General features: G+C 43.5%; 1 protein-coding gene across 1 annotated transcript; it reads right to left on the bottom strand.

Moving 5' to 3' along the window:
• Positions 1-770: 770 nt before the first annotated feature.
• LOC133507643 (SAM pointed domain-containing Ets transcription factor) lies at positions 771-15,337 on the bottom strand. Its single transcript, XM_061832916.1, has 6 exons — positions 15,201-15,337; positions 7,662-8,087; positions 6,421-6,618; positions 6,303-6,350; positions 4,194-4,328; positions 771-2,709 (listed from the first exon to the last, which is right to left on the bottom strand). The coding sequence occupies exons 2-6, from the start codon at positions 8,077-8,079 to the stop codon at positions 2,531-2,533; spliced, it is 978 nt and encodes a 325-aa protein (XP_061688900.1). The 5' UTR covers positions 8,080-8,087; positions 15,201-15,337; the 3' UTR covers positions 771-2,530.
• Between the last annotated feature and the right edge of the window lie 6,143 nt (positions 15,338-21,480).

The following is a 21,480-nucleotide window of genomic DNA, read 5'->3' on the forward strand; positions in this document are numbered from 1 at the left end:
TTTATTGTATTCTTTTTATTTTATTTAATGATTTTATATTTTCTTTCAGTTTAGTAAATTTATACACCACGCCAGTGTCAAAATGATTTTGTCTTCTATTTTGGATCATTTTAATTTTGTGTTTCATTTTACTCTTCGAAGGTTTTGTTTTGTATGATTTTCTTTCATGGTACTAATTTTTTTTTAATAGACCTTTATAACAATTGATGCATGTCGCGCATCGATCACGAAGCTGACTCCAGCCAGACTACTACTACAGTATACTCGTGAATTTCCCCCAATTTTAGTGTTTTTATTTCTTTTTATGAACAGTCCATCTTTTATTTTCATGATAAAAATTTGATGTATTTCTTTTGAAGCAGCCAATCTGCAAACGAGATATTTGCTCGCTTGGTCTAACCATTTTGAATTCTTTTCTTAAAAAAAATTCAATTTGAATTGGATGTCATTGCTTTTAAAGAAAATATGAATTCCATCTTATTAGTCATTTTTCTTTCATGAAATGTATATTTCTATTCCATTTTTTCACTTCATTTATTTATTTATTTTTGGGGGGACATACATACAAAGTGTAGCTCAAATAGACAAGTAAGCTTACAGAAAAAAATTGGATTAACATTAGAGATAATAATCACCTGCAGTAACTTTATTAGTTATGACATGTATGATTCAGAAATGACATCGCTTGGGTGATTTTTCACATATATATATATATATATATACACAATTTATCTATAAAATGTTACTCTTCTGCTGATGTTCCCCCCGAATGTTGTGCTTCATCGTAAGATTTTAAGAAAGATGAGATTTGATGATGAGTATGAGAAGATGAAATTCTCTCGGGGTATTTTGACCCCCTCGTGTGAAGCCCCCACAAACCCCCCCAGCGACATTCAAAAGCGTTCAACGTAAAAACAAACGAAAACTCGTGCTGACGCGAAAGCTCAAACGGATCCGCCAGAGTCCGAAGCCCCATTTCAAATCCCGACGTTCACAAAACAAAAAGGTTGCGTACGAAGAATTCAACCCAAATATTGAGCGAAATTATGCCTTTCGCATATCATATCTCGGCACATGCGCTTAACCTTTTCTTTGGCATTTTTTTTTTCCAAAAAATGAATTGACACAGAAAGTTATATTTCGGTCCCGACAGCTATCATTGTGTTCTAAGACGTCGCTTTCTTTCTGGCGCACATGATGATTCGCCGATGTGCGCTGTAGCGCCAACTACTGGTGAGGAGGACTCACTCCGTCGAAGTTACTGTCACCAGAAGCCTTCACAAGTACCCAATACCTTGGGATCAGGCCTGGTACCGATACCTGGTATCCTGTGGATACTGATTAGTTACTCAGAATTTCGCATTGTATTTACTGGCTTTTGTAATGGATTTGTCATGTGTGTCATTATCCAGGACGCTTATCCTGACAAGGGTTGCGGGAAAGCCGGAGCCTATCCCAGCTAGCTTCAGGGGAAAGGCGGACTACACCCTGAACTGGTCGCCAGTCAGTCGCGAGGCAGATATCTACACCATCACTGAACGGGAATCGATCCGACGCTGCCCGCACCCAAGTCAGGCGTCTTTACCACAACACCATCACTGACGATTCGCAATGGATTTAAATTTGTGAATGAAAACATTTGTCCCGTGTGTGACAGTTTGAGCGCTCCCGGTGGTGCAAAGTCTCTTTGCGAGTAATGCGCATGCGCGTGTATTTTGTAAATCTCCGGCCAGTCTGAAATATCCCCATTCATACTTCAACTACTTTAATCAACTTTTGTTTTAAGGTCTGGTTATAACGTATGTCAGCTCCCTCTCTGTAGAAGAAGGGGAACTATGAGAGCGGGAGATTTCGCAGTAAGCGTCTGCTACGTACCCAGAGTTCCCCTCTTAGTAACGCATGCGCATTCACCACAAGGAGACTTTTCAGCACGGGGGGAGCGCTCAGAGCAAACTCGTTCCCGGTCGAAATACATTCGTCGAAAGAAGGCAGGTGGGGGTGGGTAAAATGTTCCCGATCAAAGTGACTAGCGGCAGTAGCGGTGCTAGCCGCCACCGCTAATGTTCACGTGCACTTGTCGGGTTGGCGGTTGGTCGTGTCAAGCCCCGCTGGTATCCATTATTTTGACAGCGGTTGGGCTATATTACTTTTGCTCCATTCAGTCCCGCGGTCGAATTTAGTTTGCTGTGATCGCAGGAGGTTCTAGACCCTGAACTGGTCGCAAGCACGTATGGGCAAAGCCATTCGCGCTGACGTTCACGCCGGTGGCCAATTTGTAGTTGTCAATAATCCTGACAGGCATATTTTTTGAAGGTGTGCAAGGAATCTCCACACTGCAACACCCCAGCCGTGATTTGAACCCAGAACGTCAGAACTGTGAAGCAGAGGTGCTAACCATAAGTGCACTGTGCTGCCAGACTCCAAATGACTTCAAATATGTCAACAAAAAAAATGAACGGGCAAATTGCGCTGACTGTGCGGTTGTCGTATTAGACGGTCCACGGTGTTTGGTCCCTTCGCGGTTTTGGCGTCACACGGGGTGCACAAACTGGTAGACGAGCCTCTGCGAGACATCGGGCTTGCGGATGATGCCCTTCTTGTAGTACTGGCGGATGGAGCGGCTCAGCTTGTCGTAGTTCATGGCCGGCCGGTTCTTCCTCAGGCCCCACAGCCGCGCCACGTGGGCCGAATCCTCGATCTTAAAGATACCTTCGGCCGTAAGCAAAGCGCCGTTGATTATATACTTTAGAACCAAAATCCATATCTCGTCGGTGTTATATTTGGCGAAGTGGAACGAGCAAGTTGTCTTGATGCTTTGGTTACCGTATTTTCCGCACTATAAGGCGCACCTAAAGGCCTTTAATTTTCTCAAAAGCCGACGGTGCGCCTTATAATCCGTTCCGATCAATATTGAGCCTTTCGTGCAGCCCCATCTAATGGATGCATAAGGTAACCCCAGCCTCGACTGTCGCGTCTATTCTGTGCGCCTTATAATGCGAATGCGCCTTATATATGAAAAAAAGTTTGAAAATGGGAAATTCACTGAAGGTGTGCCTTATAGTGCGGTGCGCCTTATAGTGCGGAAAATACGGTCGTCATAAAAACGTGAAAAGCGTTGTTGGTGCAAAAATGTAACAACATTGCATGGGTGCAAAAAAAAAAGTAAAATGTTTTTAATTTAGGTTATTTTAAATTTTAATGTATTTTTGAGAAGTTGAAATAAATGTAATAAATTCATTTGGTTAAAGTAGATGTAAAATTTTATTTGAATTTCCAAATGCATGGAAAAGAATTATGTATTTATATTGTTTAAAATTTCGACTTAATATATAGAAAAAGTGATTTTAATTTTTAAACTTACTTGTCAAGTGTATTGAATGATTTCATTACATTTTGAATTAATAAATACACAATGATAAAATTCAAATTTTAATTGTATTTTATTTCTTATTTTTAAGTGTGTAAAAAATTGTCTTTAAATAGTATTTTGAAAATTATTTTAGGGTTGTAATCTGTGAAATTTTAATTCATAAATATTGAATATGCTATTTTAAAGTAATTTTTACAATGTCTGAATTATTGCAAAAAATATATGTGTTTTTATTGTTTAAAATTTCGATTTAATATATAGAAAAGGGACATTTTAATTTTTAAACTTACTTGTCCAATTTATTGAATGATTTCCTTACATTTTGATTAATAAATACACAATGATACATTTCAATTTTTATGTGTATTTTTTTAAGTGTGTAAAAAGATTTTTTTGTCTTTAAATAATATTTTTGAAAATTATTTTGGGGGTGTAATCTGTGAATTTTAAATTAATCAATATTCATTAAACTATTTTAATGTAATTTTTACAAAGTCTGAATTATTACAGTGCGATCATTTATTCTATGTTGAATTCTGGTTAACTAATGAATTACCAAATACACTTAATATTCAACACTCTATTTGATTTTAATGACTTTGAATTATAATTATGATATGCATTTGTAGGTTATGCATTGGTCAACCGAATTTGAGAAGTCCGAACGGCATTTGTATTTTGCAATGTATGGAATCGAGTTATGATCATACTGTTTTTGTGAACGCGACGTCCAAGATATCCACTTCTATGTCGCGTACAATATTTTGTGTCGGTTTTCCTCTTGACGCTGTGATGTCGCGACACACCCGCGCAGGCGGCCTACCTTTGTCTTTGTTGAGCCAGCGTATGCAGCGTCCGTAGTTGTGCGGTTTGAGCAGAAGTTCTCGAAGGAATTGCCACAAGTGGATGGGTTGACCCGAGCAGGACGAATCGGCCTCGGACCAGAGCTCCTCGGCGCCTGCGCGGGTGCGAGCGTCGACGCGGGTATTTCATTGGAAAACAAAACAACGCACAAACAATGAACGCATGAATTCATTCACGTTGCACAGTTCGGTATCGCATCGAGATTGCGGAAGTTGTCCGATCGGGACGCTGTTGACCAGAAACAAACAAAACAAAAAAAGACATCGTTTGAAAAATCGGAATATTTTGAATGGAATGTATTTGAAGGTTTAAATAAGCAGTCGGTCGGCGGCTTTGTTAGCCGGTTCGTGTTTTGGTTAGTGAGTTCGCAGCTTGCTAAAGAAAAGTTCATTACTTTGTACGTCAATGGTTAGTTGGTTAACCGTTTGGATTGTCATTTAGTACGTGGACTTACATAATTCGTTAGTTACTTTACAGTTACACGGTCCATTAGGTAGTTATTTCGTCAGTTGATCACGCTTATATTTACATATAGTCCTTGGGTTAAGACAGTCTCGACCTAAGATGTTTTGACTTTACAACGGCCGTCCCCCATCCGCCATTTTGTCTGGCAAATGCTCGGGAGTCTCTTTGCATTTTTCGTCCCCTTTTTAAACATTATCGTCCCAAAGAAGAAAGCTTTGTCTTTGAGCAATGCTTCTGCAACCAAAGGAAAATCTACCTTGGGATCAGGCCCGGTACCGATACCTGCTATCCTGTGGATACTGATTAGCTACTTAGTCCCGAGCCGCTCGGAATTTTAACGGTCCAGAATTTTGCATTGTATTTACGGGCTTTCGGAATGGATTTAAATTTGTCTGGGCTTGTGTGCTGAACAAACTTGTTCCCGATCAAAATACATTCATCGACAGAAGCCATGTGGGGGTGCAGGAAAATTTTTCTGATCAAAGTGACTGGCGGTAGTGGCGGTGGTAGTCGCCACCGCTAAAGTTAACCTGCACTTGTCGGGTCAGCCAGTCCGCTGTCCAACAGTTATTTAGTAAGCTAGTCAGTTAGCTATCCACTTAGTCCTTAGTACTTAGTTAAATAGTCACTCAACAAATACAATAAGTTAGCCAGTCCGCTGTTTGGTCGGTCGGACGGTCAGTCGAGTCAGTTTGTTGTTTTTTTTCAGGTTATTAGGAGTCGCTATGGTTTGTCAGTAAGTCAGTCAATCCGCCCACTTAGTCTGTCATTCAGTTAGTTGTTGGTTCGTTAGCTACGCAGTCAATCTACCAGTTTTCTGTTAGTCAGACATGGAAACGAAGTTCAAGATCACAAAAAGATCGGAGAAAGGAGAGACCCCAACACCACCAAGGCTGCAATCGGTCGACCGCGGTGACAATTGTTAAAGACAAAGCCCGTTTTTTAGCGCATGTGAAGGGTTCCGCTCCTATGTCGGATACAATGATCGCAAAACAAGGTTCTTTGGTACTTGTCGAGATGGAGAGGATTGAGGACCAGGGTCCTTGGGAATAGCTAAGCACAGCCTCCCCTTCTTCTTCTCCATCCACCTCTCAACAGTCATGCTAAGTACGTCATCATGTTTATTTCGATGTATGTGTTTTTTATACAAAGTATTTTGATGTCAATTCTGACTTTAATGGTGGAATCCGACTTGAGTTGAAATTTTAGTTAAGTCGCTACTGTAGGAACGGATCTCGATTGGAAACCGTGGACTCCCTGTATTTATATATACTGTATACGTATGTATGTATACTTCGTTGGCTAGTTAGTCTCTTCTAGTCCGACAGATTCTGTCCTTCTGACAGTTGCTCGGTGAGTTAATTGTTTGGTTTGGGAGTGAGTTTGTCTCTTGGTTCCTTGGCTAGCTACTTCTTTGGTCGGCCACTTTGTGAGGCTAATCAACTCATTGGTTGGTAGGTCCGTTGGCAGGTTAGCTACTTGCTCAGTTAGTTTGTCAATGTGTCATTTGGGTTGTTTGTTGTTGAATTTACTTGGTGGAGCGACTCCTCTGTGCCGTTACAGCTGCTAAACAGCGGTAAGCCGTGTGCACCGGGACAAGTACCTGGACTTTTGTGGTCTCCGCCCGTGCACCTTTCTTTCATCCAGGCAGCTGCAAAGACAAAACCGCTAGTTGAGGCGACACCGATTTGACACTCCGCAATGCGGACTTGGCGACTCACTTGACTTCCATATGTCCAGGTGAGCGTGCAGCGTGTCCCCACACAGCGGCGAGCGCTGGCGGAAGTCCTCCTCGCTCATGGCGCACAAGTCTTTGCCCGTCAGCTCTTGGAAGGTCCTGCCCGCGTGCGGGAGTCGGTACAGGTGCTCCGTCCAAAGCAGCCACTTCTGAACGTTGCCCACGTTCCACTCCATCGGGTCTACCCCGACGAGAGATCCCCAGTCGGGTAAAAATAGAATGGAAAAATAATAATAATTCATCATCCCGCTTTGCATATTTATTAGATTGTTGGAGGGGCCGTTCGTGCAATCAGCATTGTGCGCTCTGGCAACAATGAAGCAGCAGAGAACAACTAAAGTGGTTAATTACCACAAAATATTCCGTCCAAACTACTACGAAAGTACTGGGCCAACCTCAACGTAATAAAACACGACATCAAGTCAGTAACGCATTGCTTGTTTTTGTCGTTTGCTAGCAGGCTACTAGCTTCTTCACGGAGAATGACCTCGGTCACTTTTTTCGTTTGTTTGTTCAGGTCTTAGCGCCACTTTTGTCCACCGTATCTTTTTGCGCCCAAACGGCGACGGCGAGGAGGCGACAGCTGAAAGTCGGCTCAGCAGAACCCGATCTTTTTCGACGACTGCAGGTTGCTGCAAAGTCAACACACTTTTTATGACGACGCCTTTTATGACAGCATACACAAGCGTCAGAGTGCGCTGGCTGCTGTTTGAGGAGGCCTCCCCCCCCTCCACCGCCACTGTGTACACGTCCACCGCGGCCGTCACGACTCGACGGGAGCGATGCAAAGGTCAGGATTAAACACATCCTGGTGCGGGCAAACACGGCTTTGCGCCACTCCGGATATGATGGGGATCTGTCATGCCGGATGAGCTGTGTTGGTTTTGGAACTAAGTTCTAGTAGCTTAAAGATCACCGAATACATTTGTCCTTTGGGGCAAAGAACGGCTAAGACGCATGTTACGGAAAACTCTTTGTTCACTTGTCATGTCGGTTAAGGGAAGGGAGATCCCGTGCGGGGGGAGGTGCACCTGCAGTGGGGGGGAACTCACACCGAGGCCTCCAGTGCCAGGTGAAGGGGGCGGCCCCGGTGGTGAAATGCACCTCCAGATGCAGGAGAACCTGCACCTCCACTTGGGGAGGTCTAGCGGGGTCAGTCTCAGACAGGACAGACGAGGCTGCACCTCGACGAGCGTCCAAAGCGAAGGTTGAGGCTCCACGTACCTGCCGTGATGTTGAGGAGCTTGCAGGCCGTCTCGATGTCCTTGAGGACCTCGCCCACCACCATGCTCTGCACTTGCTCCAGAGAGCGCTCCTCCTCGGGGCCTTCCATCCCCGGGGAGAGTCCCCGCTCCTGGCTGTCGATGACGGGACACTGCTCTGGCTCCTCCCGGTGCGCCTCCAAGCGGGCCGCGTTGGGGGCGGCCTCGGAAACCTTGACCAGCCACGCGGCGTCCTCCGTGGCCAGCATGTCGAAACAGGGCAGGTAGAGGCCCGGCGTGCCGCTCGCCTTGGCCTCCAACAGGTCCCAGGCTTCTCCCGAGTCCCGGTTTCGCTCCAGGATGGTTAGGGAGTCCTCCGGCATTGCGAGCCGGGATCCGTACGCTGTGATTTCAGATAAACCTCCGACGGAATTTGACATGACGACACCTGTGAATAGGACGAGGACACGGGAATGTCGCCGTGATACATTTTTAATTCATAAATAAAATGAAGAAAAGAAAAGTGCAGCAATGGGGAAAAAAATCCATGGCTCTATATAATATGCCACATATCATGGCAATCCCCCCAAAAGATGGATACATACAGTCTGCATCAATTGAATTTCAATAAAATTCATTCATAATTCTTTCCGGGCAGGAGTTGCAAATTTGCAACAGGTTTAATATAATCGAAAATTTTAATTCCAGAGTATCATTTTCTGAAAGTGTCAGATTTTTCTCTCTGCCAAATTTAATTTGGTCCAGAAAGGATTAAATTAAATTCATTCATAATTATAAATGAATGAAACATACAATGGTAATTTATTGTATCATTTTTTTCAGTCATTTTATTATATTTTTCAAAAATATCTTTTGATACTTATATTCTTATACTGTTCATCTTTTTATCTAGTTATGTTTTTTTACTCTTTACTATACATATTATTTAAAACTCTATGTAATAATTAAGAATATATTTTTATATTTTCATTGAAATAATATATTTTTGCAACTCTTCTTTTTTTACTATGAATGTTTTTTAAAATATTTGTAATAGGTACTATTAATTATTATTATTAATAGTATTATTTCAAATGATTTTATCATTTTTAAAAACTGATACAATTCCATATTTTAGAATTATTCCTGTTGCACGTAATAAAGGATTTCCTCGTCATACATAGAACAGTCTCAGTATTCTCCAGTGCTCGTTATTGGTCAAAAACCAGCACTAATATTTCATGTTGTTCATATTATATTTTTCAAAAATATCTTTTGATACATACATTTTTATACTGTTCGTTTTTACCTAGTTATGTTTTATACCCTTTACTGTATATATTATTTATAACTCTAAGTAATAATTAAAAATATATTTTTATATTTACATTGAAGTAATATATTTTTGCAACTCTTATTTTTGACTACAAGTTTTAAAAAATATTTGTAATAGTTATTCTTAATTATTATTATTCATATTCTTATTATTATTTCAAATTATTTCATCATTTTTTTAAAAACTGATACAATTCTATATTTTATGATTATTCCTCTTGCATGTAATAAAGGATTTCCTCGTCATACATAGAACAGTCTCAGTGTTCTCCAGTGCTCGTTACTGGTCAAAAAACAGCACCAATATTTCATGTTTGTTCATATTATATTTTTCCAAAATATCTTTTAATACATGGATTTTTATACTGATCGTTTTTTTACCTAGTTATGTTTTTTACCCTTTACTGTATATATTATTTATAACTCCATGTAATAATTAAGAATATATTTTTATATTTACATTGAAGTAATATATTCTTGCAACTCTTCTTTTTGACTACAAGTTTTTAAAAATATTTGTAATAGTTATTCTTAATTATTATTATTAATATTCTTATTATTATTTCAAATGATTTTTATCATTTTTTTAAAAACTGATATTGCATATTTTACAATTATTGTTCTTGCATGTAATAAAGGATTTCCTCATCATCCATAGAACAGTCTCAGTGTTCTCCAGTGCTCGGTCAAAAAAACAGCACAAATATTTCATGTTTGGGTTTCCAAGCTCATCTGTAGAAGATCTCGAACTTACAAAAAGATCCTTGCGCGTCGTTTCGGTCGCTTAAAAGTTTGAAAAAAGAAAAACTTTGGTTCCTAAATAAGATCCATTGGGCTTTGTTTGTGCCAGTATAGCAATCGAGGAGTTAAACCGTCCGAGCGTGTCGTCCGGTCAAGAGTTCCGATGCGACATCGGAATGATGAGCTGCCTTAAGAACTCCGATGTGATGTTGTAGGGGGTGGGGGGGGGGGTTTAAAGCCCAACACAGCGCGGGAGGCATGCGTGGGGCGAAATTTGCGGGTCAACGGTCCAGAATGGTGGCGCTCTCGGGGGGTAGGTGACCCGCTTGAGCCGCTTCACTTTCAAGGCGCCGTCACCACTGCGGCCTTGCTTCCTTGGCTCCACTGTCAGCTGGAGTTTTTTTAATCAAACTCGGCTCGGGTATCAAACCGAGGTTGCCCTGTTTTTTTTTTTGTTTTTTGTTTTTTTTTTTCCCCCTCCTTTTTATGACAGCAGCATTGCCGTCGTAAGTGTTCTTTTATGGACCTCAGCTGTAGCGCGAGTGTTGTAATCTCGGGGGCGATGGCCGTCGCCATGTGTACCCGACACAGGTGGCACACGAGAAGGCGCTCGGCCGGCGGCTTATCAGCGATAAAGAGAAGCGCCGAAGACCACATGTGGTCTGTTTGTCTCCGTCTGCGCAGGAATTCAAGTCACGATTAAATAATCGGGAATCGTCGAGCCCGACCGCAGGAAGTGTTCCAGCTAACCAGCTGTGGTTTTATATCTTTGGACGATTTAAATGGATGACACAATCCGTGATAATACTTCAATTACTGTATTTAGTTTTAGATTTCTTGATCGTCTCAGATTTGCATGGCCACTTGTTGCTAGGCGGAATTCACAGGGCGCAATCCATAAACGGAGGCCAGTCGAACTATTGGTATGTGCCGATCATGCGGGTAAAGAAAGTCAGATAGTGAATTGTAAGTTTTCATCTTTAAACGCATATGAAAATGGTTAGTCAATCAATCAAAAAGGTTATTAGTGGGACAGTTGTTTGGTTTGATGGTCAGTTAGGCAAGTCAGTTCCTCGGTTCTCGACCACAATCCGTTCTAGAAGACGGTTCAAAAACCGATTTGTTCGAAAACAGTATCAACCGCCGTGCAAGTTATGTTATTTCCAGGTTTTTTTCGGGGGTTCTTTCGAATTGACAATAACAGAGTGCGTCGTGGGTGGGTCAGCTGGTCGGGCAGCCCGCGTTCAGTTATTTCCAGGTTTTTTCGGCGGGGTGGGAATTCACAACAAAGCGGGTCGCGGATCAGCTGGTCTGGCCGCGGGTGTTCTGTTATTTCCGGGTTTTGTTGGGGGCGTTGGAGTACAGAGTTTCAATCAAAAACAGAAGCAAAAAAAAAAAAAAAATCTCGAAATTTTCGTTCAAAAACCGATTTGTTCAAGAACGGAGACGTTCGAGAACCGAGGCTGTACTGTAATGAGTTTCTCTATTAGAAATCGGTCATTGAGGTCATCTTCAGGTTATTTATCAGTTAGTCAGTCACTCATTTAGTTCACTCGACAGTTATTTAGTGAGCTAGTCAGTTAGCCAGCCACTTGGTCACTTGGTTACTCAACAAATACAATAAGTTAGCCAGTCCGCCGTGTGGTCGTTCAGATGGTCAGTCGCGTCAGTTGGTTGTTTTCTCAGGTTGTTAGGAGTCGCTCTGGTTCGTCAATTAGTCAGTCAATCTGGCCGTTAGGTCGTAAGACGGTTGGTCACTTGGTCGGAAAACCGATTTGTTCGAGAACGGGGACGGCCGAGAACTGAGGCTGTACTGTAATTAGTTTCTCTATTAGGAATTGGTCATTGAGTTCTCCAGGTTATTTATCAGTTAATCATTCACTCAGTCAGTTCGCTCGACAATTATTTAGTAAGCTAGTCAGTTAGCCAGCCAGTTGGTCAATCACTTAGTTACGTAGTCACTCAACAAATACAATAAGTTAGCCAGTCCGTTGTTTGGTCGTTCGGACGGTCAGTCGAGGCAGTTTGTTGTTAGGTTGTAAGCCAGTTTTTCACTTGGTCTGTCATTCAGTTGGTTAGCTAGCTACGCAGTCAATAAACCAGTTTTCAGTTAGTCAGCCAGTCAGTCACTGAGTTAGTCTGATCCCTAAGTGATGCTCTCATTTCTTTCCAGTGCTCATCTCCCCAAACTCGAATGAAGTTATCGCTCCAATCTCCCGCGACAACAAAAAAGAAAGTAAAGCTTGCCCTTCGTGGTGTGCGATTGAAAGATTCAGAGCACCCCCACCCCCCAACCGTAAAGTCTCCTCCTCATCTTGCTTTTATCTCCTTTTGTGTCGCCTCTAAGCCACACTTCGGTCTCTCTCCGCAGTCCGCCACTGCGTGTCAATGCCGCGCCGCGCCAGCTTGCGCTAAGTCCATTAGCAAAGCAAATTTAGCCGTATTAACTTCTTCCCAAAAGGCACCGGGGAAAAGGTGGCGGCGGGGCAGGGGATTTGGAGCGCTTAAATCCCTGACTGATCTCTAAATGTGTTTGGTCAAGAAAAGTGATATTCATTTCAGGAGCATTAGACTCCATTTGCTCGGCAAAGTCAGAATCCCCGCCGTGGGAACCGCATCGCTTCCGCATACGTGCTCCCATTGAGCGGGAAGACGGCGACGGCGCGAGGCCGGCTTTTGTTCCGCCGCGCGGGATTAAATTTCTCGCTACGGCGTTTAGCCGCCCGCTCCAAAATGAACTTTAAGGGGCGGGGGGGGCGGGGGGGGGTGCCGCCCGGTGGGTCACCGGCGGTCAGATACGGCGCAATCGCCGGATCCGAAGGTGGCCCCGAGACTGACACTTGGCCCGCGCTGCTTTCAGACAACAACTCGCCTGATTTTGGCCCATTTCTGCTATGTACATTTGAAAATATACATCTGTACTTTCTCCTCTTATTTTGTTAAATTAGGAAACAAATGTGATTTTTTTTTTCTTTAACCCCTGGAAATGATGACAATGTTAAATATAATCATAACTTAAGGATTGATTGACAATTCCCCATCCGTGGGGTGAGTGAAGAGAATCGTTTGATGTTATCATTTCCGAGTAAGGGTACGTGGCGAATACGTTGTTCTGTGCCAGGTGAAACGACGCCAGCCCCCCCCCCCAAATCTGTAAAAGCAAATTTAGTACACGTAAGAGTTAAAGACTTATTTCAATCGATGCTAATTTGCCGTTCATGCAGATGATAACTCCATTTTTCCTCTGTACTTTTGTACTTCAGTATATTTCAGTCCAGTCAATCTTTTCTATAAATCAAGAACTAGAGCCAGTACTCTGATCACCTTAGTAAAGCGTTGGCCTCACAGTTCTGAGGACCCGGGTTCAATCCCACCCCTCCCTGTGTGCAGTTTGCACGCTCTCCCCCCGTGCCTGCGTGGGTTTCCTCCATCACTCCGGTTTCCTCCCACATCCCAAAAACATGCAACATTAATTGGACACTCTAAATTGCCCCAAGGTGTGATTGTGAGTGCGACTCTTGTCTGTCTCGATGTGCCCTGCGATTGGCTGGCAACCAATTCAGGATGTACCCTGCGACCATTGTGAGGATAAGCAGAAAATAAAATGGATGGATGAATCAGTACATTTACAATTACCACAGTCGGTTTTTTTTTTTTTTTTTACACAATTATATATACTTCTACTTCAAACAGAAAAAAATTGTCAATGCTGTAATGTGCACGTCAAGCCATTCATCCATTTTCTTAGCCGCTTATCCTCACAAGGGTCATGGGAGTGCGGGAGCCTATCCCAGCTGTCAGTGGGCAGGGGGCAGGGTACACCCTGAACTGGTCGCCAGCCAATTGCAGGGCACATAGAGACAAACAGACGCACCCACAATCACACCTTGGGGCAATTTAGAGCGTCCAATTAATGTTGCATGTTTTCGGAATGTGGGAGAAAACCGGAGTGCCCGGAGAAAAGTCACGCAGACACGGGGAGAACATGCTAACTCCACACAGGCGGGTCCAGGATTGAACCCGGGACCTCAGAACTGTGAGGCCAACGCTTTCCCAACTGAGACACTGCGCCGCACGTCAGGCCAGAAGCTGGTAAATAGTACCCGAATAATCCCTCATCTGCAACTGTACATATCAAGGCATCTTTTTTTTTTAAATGACGTAACGTGTACTTCTACTCAAGTATTGGTACTTTTGCACCGCCTCAACTCGTCGAGCTTCGACTGAAGCCGTTTTGTTCATCGGTCGTCGTCAACGCGACGCTGGGACAGTCGAGTGTTTGGTTGGGAGTTAATGAGTAGGAAATTGCCAGAGAGGAAAAAGGGGGGGGGGGCGGGGGGGGGCATCTTCCCCAAAGTGAGCCAATCGGCCAACAAAAAGCCACTGTGTGTGCGTGTATGTGGGGGGGTGTGCCACAAAGTGTGCCTTTTTTTTGTCTTGGCGTGGAAAGTCGTAAACATGGGAGGGGTCGTCGCACTTCATGCGGGATCGATTCCCTCAATCGATGGATATCTTGTTTGAAAACCTCTGAATGTTCTGAACTCCCGTTTGTTTACGTGTCACATTTGCACTGAGCGGGAATTCAAGGCGATTTTTCATGACACGTTCCGAATTGTGAACTTCACACGTGATGAGGAAAATTTACGTGGAATATTGCCCTCAATGTGTCATTATTTATTCATTTGTTTGTTTGTTTGTTTTAATTAAATTAATAGTGGTCTTTTTTTTTAATTAAAAAAGGTCTTTCAAGAGGTTAAATAAAACTAAAACCCTATTAAAGTAAAAAGTTTCTAACTGACTTAAATAGTGAGGATAAGCAGAACAGAAGATGAATGAATGAATGAATGAATGCATGAATGATAACCCTAACCCTAAATGAAAACCATTTTAAAGCTAGAAATTGGCACATTTTTATGTAAAATGTCTTAAAATGATAATAATAAAAATGAAATAAAAATAACATTAGATTAAACAAACAGAATAATATTCCTTTATCCAAATAGTTTTGAGCCCCTGAAAATGGGGCTTACAAAATGCCATATTGTTCAATCAAATGAAATAATAAGATACATATTTCGAGATGAGAAAGTGCCATATTTTGTCTAGATATGACCCCTTGAAAAAGAGATTACAATGTGCCACGGTCTGAAAAACATTATTAAATTAAAAATACAGTAGAAAAAAAGAAATTGTGTATTTTTAAGTCACAAAATACCATATTTTTCCCCAAAAAAAACTCAGAGGGAAAAACTTCAATATTTCTATGAATTTAATATTTTTAAATTTACATTTTTGTGAAAAACCTTGGAATAGTAATAAAACTCTCAAGTGAAATAAAAATTACTTATGTCACTTTATCCAACTAATTTTGAGCCTCTTAAAATGGAGTTTACAAGATGTCACATTTTACCATAAAACAAAAAGCCTATAAAATATTGCTATGATTTTAGTATCGAGCACTCAAGACGGGCGGGCGACCTCTTACCTTGGCGGAGGTCGCGCAAAGCGAGCTGCCGACGGCCGAGCGAGCGACGCTCCCCGCGGCCTCAAGCCGGGATGAAGTGCGACCGCCTGAGGGGCCGGCCGGCGGGCCGCTGCCTTGGGACGGGGGGTGCGGTGGGGGGGCACAACAAAAGCGTCGACTTGGAGATATGAAGTGAATAATGCGGCATTAATACCACGAGTTGAGATGAGTGTCGGCCTGGAGGCCAACTGCACCAACTGGCTCGGAGTCAAAGCACCTGCGATAGCGGAGGAATTCCACCTCCATTGACAGCTATTGAAATTTAGAGGGCCGCCTTGTTTATATATGCACACGAGCTGGCGTGTGTGCGTATTCGTGTAAGTGTGCGTGCGTGCGTGCGTGCGTGTGTGCGCACGCACATCAACTCGAACCTCATCAAACAACAAGCTAACCCCACCGGATGGAAGTGAAACGAGAGCGGCGACGTCAGAACGGTTAGATTTACAGTGGATAGGAAAAGTCGACACACCCCTGAAAAAATAAGAAACCAAACCAACCAACTTTTTACACTATTATTGTGTTTTCACGTTATATATTCATGATATGATGAGGGGCGGAAAGGTGGATCAGCTGGTAAAGCGCTGGCCTCACAGCTCTGAGGACCCGGGTTCGAGCCCGGACCCGCCCGTGTGGAGTTCGCATGTTCTCCCCGTGCCTGCGTGGGTTTCCTCCATCACTCCGGGTTCCTCCCACTTTCCAAAAACATGCAACATTAATTGGATACTCTAAATTGCCCCTAGGTGTGATTGTGGGTGCGGCTGTTCTCTGTCTCCATGTGCCCTGCGATTGGCTGGAAACCAGCACAGGGTGTGCCCCGCCTCCTGCCCGTTGACAGCTGGGATAGGCTCCAGCGCTCCCCGCGACCATCGTGAGGATAAGCGGTGAAGAAAATGGATGGTTGGACGTGGGGCGGCACGGCGGAGCAGCTGGTAAAGCGCTGGTCTCACGGCTCTGAGGACCCGGGTTCGATCCCGGTCCCACTTGTGTGGAGTTTGCATGTTCTCCCGGTGCCTGCACGGGTTTTCTCCCACATCCCAAAAAACATACAACATTAATTGGACACAAATTGCCCCTCGGTGTGATTGTGAGCGTGGCTGTTTGCCTCTATGTGCCCTGCGATCGGCCGGCGACCAGTTCAGGGCGTACCCTGCCCGGCGACAGCTGGGATAGGGGCTAAAAAGTCGTCCAAACTTCAAAGCAGTTGTCCCTTGATATTCGAGGTACGAGCTGTTCTTCTGCGCCTTTTTTTTTTCGTAAACAAAATTCAAGACGCGAGTGTTGCATGAGAGTGAACTCAACTTACTCTACAAGAAGCAAAATGCCATAGACGTGCCAAGGAATAGCTTTGTTTTAATCCTTTTGGTGACCAATATTTCGACACAAAAGACGCAGCAACACATGTAGATGGACAGCACAACAAAAAAAAGACTGTTACTGCAGTTTACAGAGGCCCTTATAGTAGATGTGAAAACTCCCCACTCCCCGCGACCCTCGTGAGGATAAGCGACTAAGAAAATGGATGGATGGATATACGGTATATCATTATCATTATATACCTTTATCTATTTGAGATAAATAAAAATGTGTATATTTTATAAAAGAAGTTTGTATTTGTGGGGTGGCGGAACAATCAAACACTTTTGAGAAAACAAAATACAGTTTTTGAGGGTGGGGGGGTAAAACTGAAAAAAAAAAAAAAAAAAAAACCTTGCGTTGACAAGTTAAGTGATGAGTGAAATGATCCTTACCGTGTCTCATATTGCCAATTATTAGAAATGGGCTTTGTGAATCACAACCGATTCACGATTTCTGCCTAGCAACCGGTATAGCGGCCCAGCAACAAAGACGAACTCTCCCTCGGAACAAACACAAATATTACAACAGGTGTTACCCGCTCATACGAAATACCAAAATATATTTGCATGTATTTTTTTTTTTTTTTCCCTCTGAGGACAGTGGATATAAATCAAAAAAGATGGAGAAAAAAAAAAATTCCGAGGGATTGGCAAGCTAGCATGTTAGCTTTGGGCTTTAGTCATTTGCATGGCAGTTTCTTTGAGCGGCGTGTGAAATTTCTTTTGGACGCCAAACAACAACGTCACGCCCGAGCGCCGGCCGGCTAATTCGAGTTAACGTCAACGCGGGTGAGTCATCGTCAACTGCAGGTGGCCCCTGTGTCAACAAGGGTCCGCTCGGCAAGCATCCCTTGCACCTTGAGGCAATGGTGATTTGGCGCGAGGTCAAAGGTCAAGACATTTGGTAAAGTTGAGTCCACAATGGCAAATTTTGAAATATGTTTATCGCTCCGGAAATCAATGACTTTGTTTGGACAGTGCTGTACGATGCTGTAAGCTATTAAGTCAAAGTAAGTTTGCCTGTTCTCCTCGTGCTTGTGTGGGTTGGTTTTCTCCGGGTACTCCGGTTTCCTCCCGCATCCCAAAAACATCCATCCATCCGTTTTCTTTACCGCTTATCCTCACGAGGGTCACGGGGAGCGCTGGCGCCAATCCCAGCTGTCAACGAGCACGCTGAACTGTTCGCCAGCCAATCGCAGGGCACATAGAGACAGACGACAGACGCACTCACAATCGCACCTTGGGGCAATTTAGTGTCCAATTAATGTTGCATGTTTTTGGGATGTGGGAGGAAACCCACGCAGGCACGGGGGGAACATACAAACTCCACACAGGCGAGTCCGGGATTGAACCCGTTACCTCAGAACTGTGAGGCCAACCCTTTACCAGGTGATCCACCATGCCACCATCCCACAAACATTCAAAGTTAATTGGACCCTCTAAATTGCCCCTAGGTGTGATTGTGAGTGCGACTGTTTGTCTCAACGTCTGCCCTGCGATTGGCCGGCAACCAGTTCAGTGTGTACCCCGCCTCGTGCTCGTTGACACCTGGGACAGGCTCCAGCACTCCCTGCGACCCTCGTGGGGATAAGCGGCAAAATGGAAAAAAAAAAAAAAAGCAAAAATGGATGGATGGAATATTATTGACAGCAAAAGTTGTACGATTTTAGAAAAAGATTCCAGGGAAATTGTCACATTTCAAATTACAAAAAAAAAATAAATATATATTTTGAAGAAAAAAGTATATATTTTAACAATGTACATTAAGAAGTAAGAAAAATTTCTTGAGAACAAATGTTTTATAGAATTGTTTTGGATTTTCAGGAAAATCATGTATTTTTGAGTGCTTGGGGAATAAAATGAGTCTTTTTCTACAGTATATCTTTTCAATGATGCTTGATGAAATAGTCATATTTTTGTATTTTTTAATATATTTTGGATTTTCAAGTTTTATACTATGTGGGGGGGAAATGTTTGCCCTGTTTAATATTTTTGAGGAAAAATGTATATTCCAAGTACAGTCATGTCATTATCCAAGCCGCTTATCCTCACAAGGGTTGCGGGAAAGCAGGAGCCTATCCCAGCTCGCTTCAGGCGAAGGGCGGACTACACCCTGAACTGGTCGCCAGTCTGTCGCAGGGCGGATATCGACGCCATCACTGAGCGCACCAAAGGCAGGCGTGTGTACCACTATACATTCATTTTTTTAGGGATTTGTTTTTCCTTGAGAAAAAATACATAGTTTCTAAAAAGAAATATAGACAAATGTCATATATTTCAAGGAAAAAAAAAACAAACTTATTTTTAAGATGGAATGAGGGCTATACGTTTGCAGCATCTTCTGCGTTCTTAGGAAATGTTTTTATGATGCCCGCGGCCCCCGACGGCCTCCTTCCTGGCCGCTAAAAGCCACATGACCGTTTTCCCGCCACGCTGCCGAGTGCCAGGAGCTCGCCCGTCAAGCAGATGTCACTTCCTTCCTGTCACCTTCACCCCCCCCCCCCCACCCCCTGCACTCCCAACTAACTCATGCAAACCTTTCCATTCAACTGACAGAACTGAAATTAAAAAATATATATATATATGCGTTACCCATGCCCCCCCCCCTCTTCATTTTTTTTTTTTTTTTTTAATTTGGCAACACTTCTATCTAAGCAGTCACTCACTTGTGTGCGCGTTGATGCGGGTTGAGATTAAGATCAGTGATTTCTAAATAACACATTTCAGTTGGCCTCCGGGAGAAACCCGTTTTGCATGATATCATCGCCACAATTTCACCCCCTGATATATATTTTTTTTTTGATATTTTCACGTGATACGCTCAGTGCTGACATGCTTTCCGTTTGCCTTGACAGCACTTGTCAAACACGGCGTGAAGCGCGATTGAGTACCAATGAAAGGTGTGAGGCAGATGCGATATCACTGAATCTTATGGACTTAAAAAAAAATTTAAATGATAAAAAAAAATCAATATTTGTACACGCGTGTGTATTCAGCCACACCTTTTAGTTTAAACACCTCATGAACGGATTGTTTTCTGCCTAATGTCATCTATCCACGTACTGGAAACATTTTTTTAGATACACTTGCATAAGAAAATATTAAAGTAATCTATTCTAACATTTACAAATAACTTTAAAGGATGCTGAATTAATAAATGATTATTATTGGGTTACGATTATATAATGTTTTTTTTCTGACAAAACAGCCGCAGCTCGTAAAAGGAGGAGTTGGCTAAATTTATATTTTCAAAAAGAAAAAAAAAAAAGGAATAGGCAGTAGCTCTAACAAGTCTACACACCCCTATCCTATACAAGATTTTGGTGATAAATGTTTCATATTTCTCAATTTGAGATATTTAAAAAAAAGGCCACATTTATTTGAGAAAAATACCTTTTCAGAAAGTTTCAAATAAACAAGTGTTAGTAATTTAGAAAAAAAAGGGCAATTTCAGATAACTTTTTTGGGGTATACTGTCAAGAATTTTTTTTAATATATAAGTATGCATAAATAAATCATATTTCCAGGTAGTAAAAGCATTTTGGGCGGTGAGGGGAATCTTGTGTGTACTATTTTACATGTAATATTCTTTTCTCCTGGCACGGTGACGCAGCTGGTAAAGCGTTGGCCTCACAGTTCTGAGGACCATGGTTCGATCCCAGCCCTCCCTGTGTGGAGTTTGCATGTTCTCCTCCTACCTGTGTGGGTTTTCTCTGGGCACATGCCGGGAACACCCCATCAGGTAGGCGTCCAGGGGGCATTCGGACCAGATGCCCCCAGCCACCTCATCTGGCTCCTCTCAATGCGGAGGAGCAGCGGCTCGACACTGAGCCCCTCCCGGATGACCGAGCTTCTCACACTATCTCTAAGGGAGAGCCCGGACACCCTGCAGAGGAAACTCATTTCGGCCGCTTGTATCCAGGATCTTGTTCTTTGGGTCAGGACCCACAGCTCATGCCCATAGGTGAGGATAGGAACGTAGATCGATTGGTAAATTGAGAACTTCGCCTTTCGACTTAGCTCCCTCTTTACCACAACAGACCGATACAAAGTCCGCATCACTGCAGACGTCTGTCGATCTCCCGCTCCATTCTTCCCTCACTCGTGAACAAGACCCCAAGACACTTGAATTACTCCACTTGGGGAAGGATCTCATCCCCGACCTGGAGAGGGTACACCACCCTTTTCCGACTGAGGCCCGTAGTCTCGGATTTGGAGGTGCTGATTCTCATCCCGGCCGCGAACCGCTCCAGTGAGTGCTGGAGATCACGGCTTGATGAAGCCAACAGAACCACATCATCTGCAAAGAGCAGAGATGCGACGCTGAGGCCACCAAAGCGGACACCCTCTACGCCTAGAAATTGTCCATAAAAGTTATGTATAAAATCGGTGACAAAAGGCACCCTTGGCGGAGTCCAACTCTCACCGGAAACGAGTCCGACTTATTGCCGGCAACGCGGACGAAACTCTTGACAGCGGTCGTACTGGGACCAAACGGCTCGTATCAGGGGGTTTGGTACCCCATACTCCCGGAGAACACCCCACAGGACCCCCTGAGGGACACAGTCCACAAAACACATGTAGACTGGTTGGGCGAACTCCCATGCACCCTTGATGACCATGCCGAGGGTGCAGAGCTGGTCCATCGTTCCACGGCCAGGACGAAAACCACATTGGTCCTCCTGATTCAGAGACTTGACTTCCTGACGGAGCTGCTGTTTGGTGCTTAAGCACAACCAACAGTCAGGACCAGTCCCCCTACCTGCAGGCGGAGGGACGCCACTCTCTCATCCACCGGGGTAAACCCCAACGTACAGGCCCCGAGCCGGGGGGCAATAAGTATCCCCACACCTGCTCGGCGTCTCTCGCCGTGGGAAACTCCAAAG

This window comes from Syngnathoides biaculeatus, chromosome 10 (genome assembly GCF_019802595.1).
Source record: "Syngnathoides biaculeatus isolate LvHL_M chromosome 10, ASM1980259v1, whole genome shotgun sequence".
Classification (NCBI taxonomy): domain Eukaryota; kingdom Metazoa; phylum Chordata; class Actinopteri; order Syngnathiformes; family Syngnathidae; genus Syngnathoides; species Syngnathoides biaculeatus.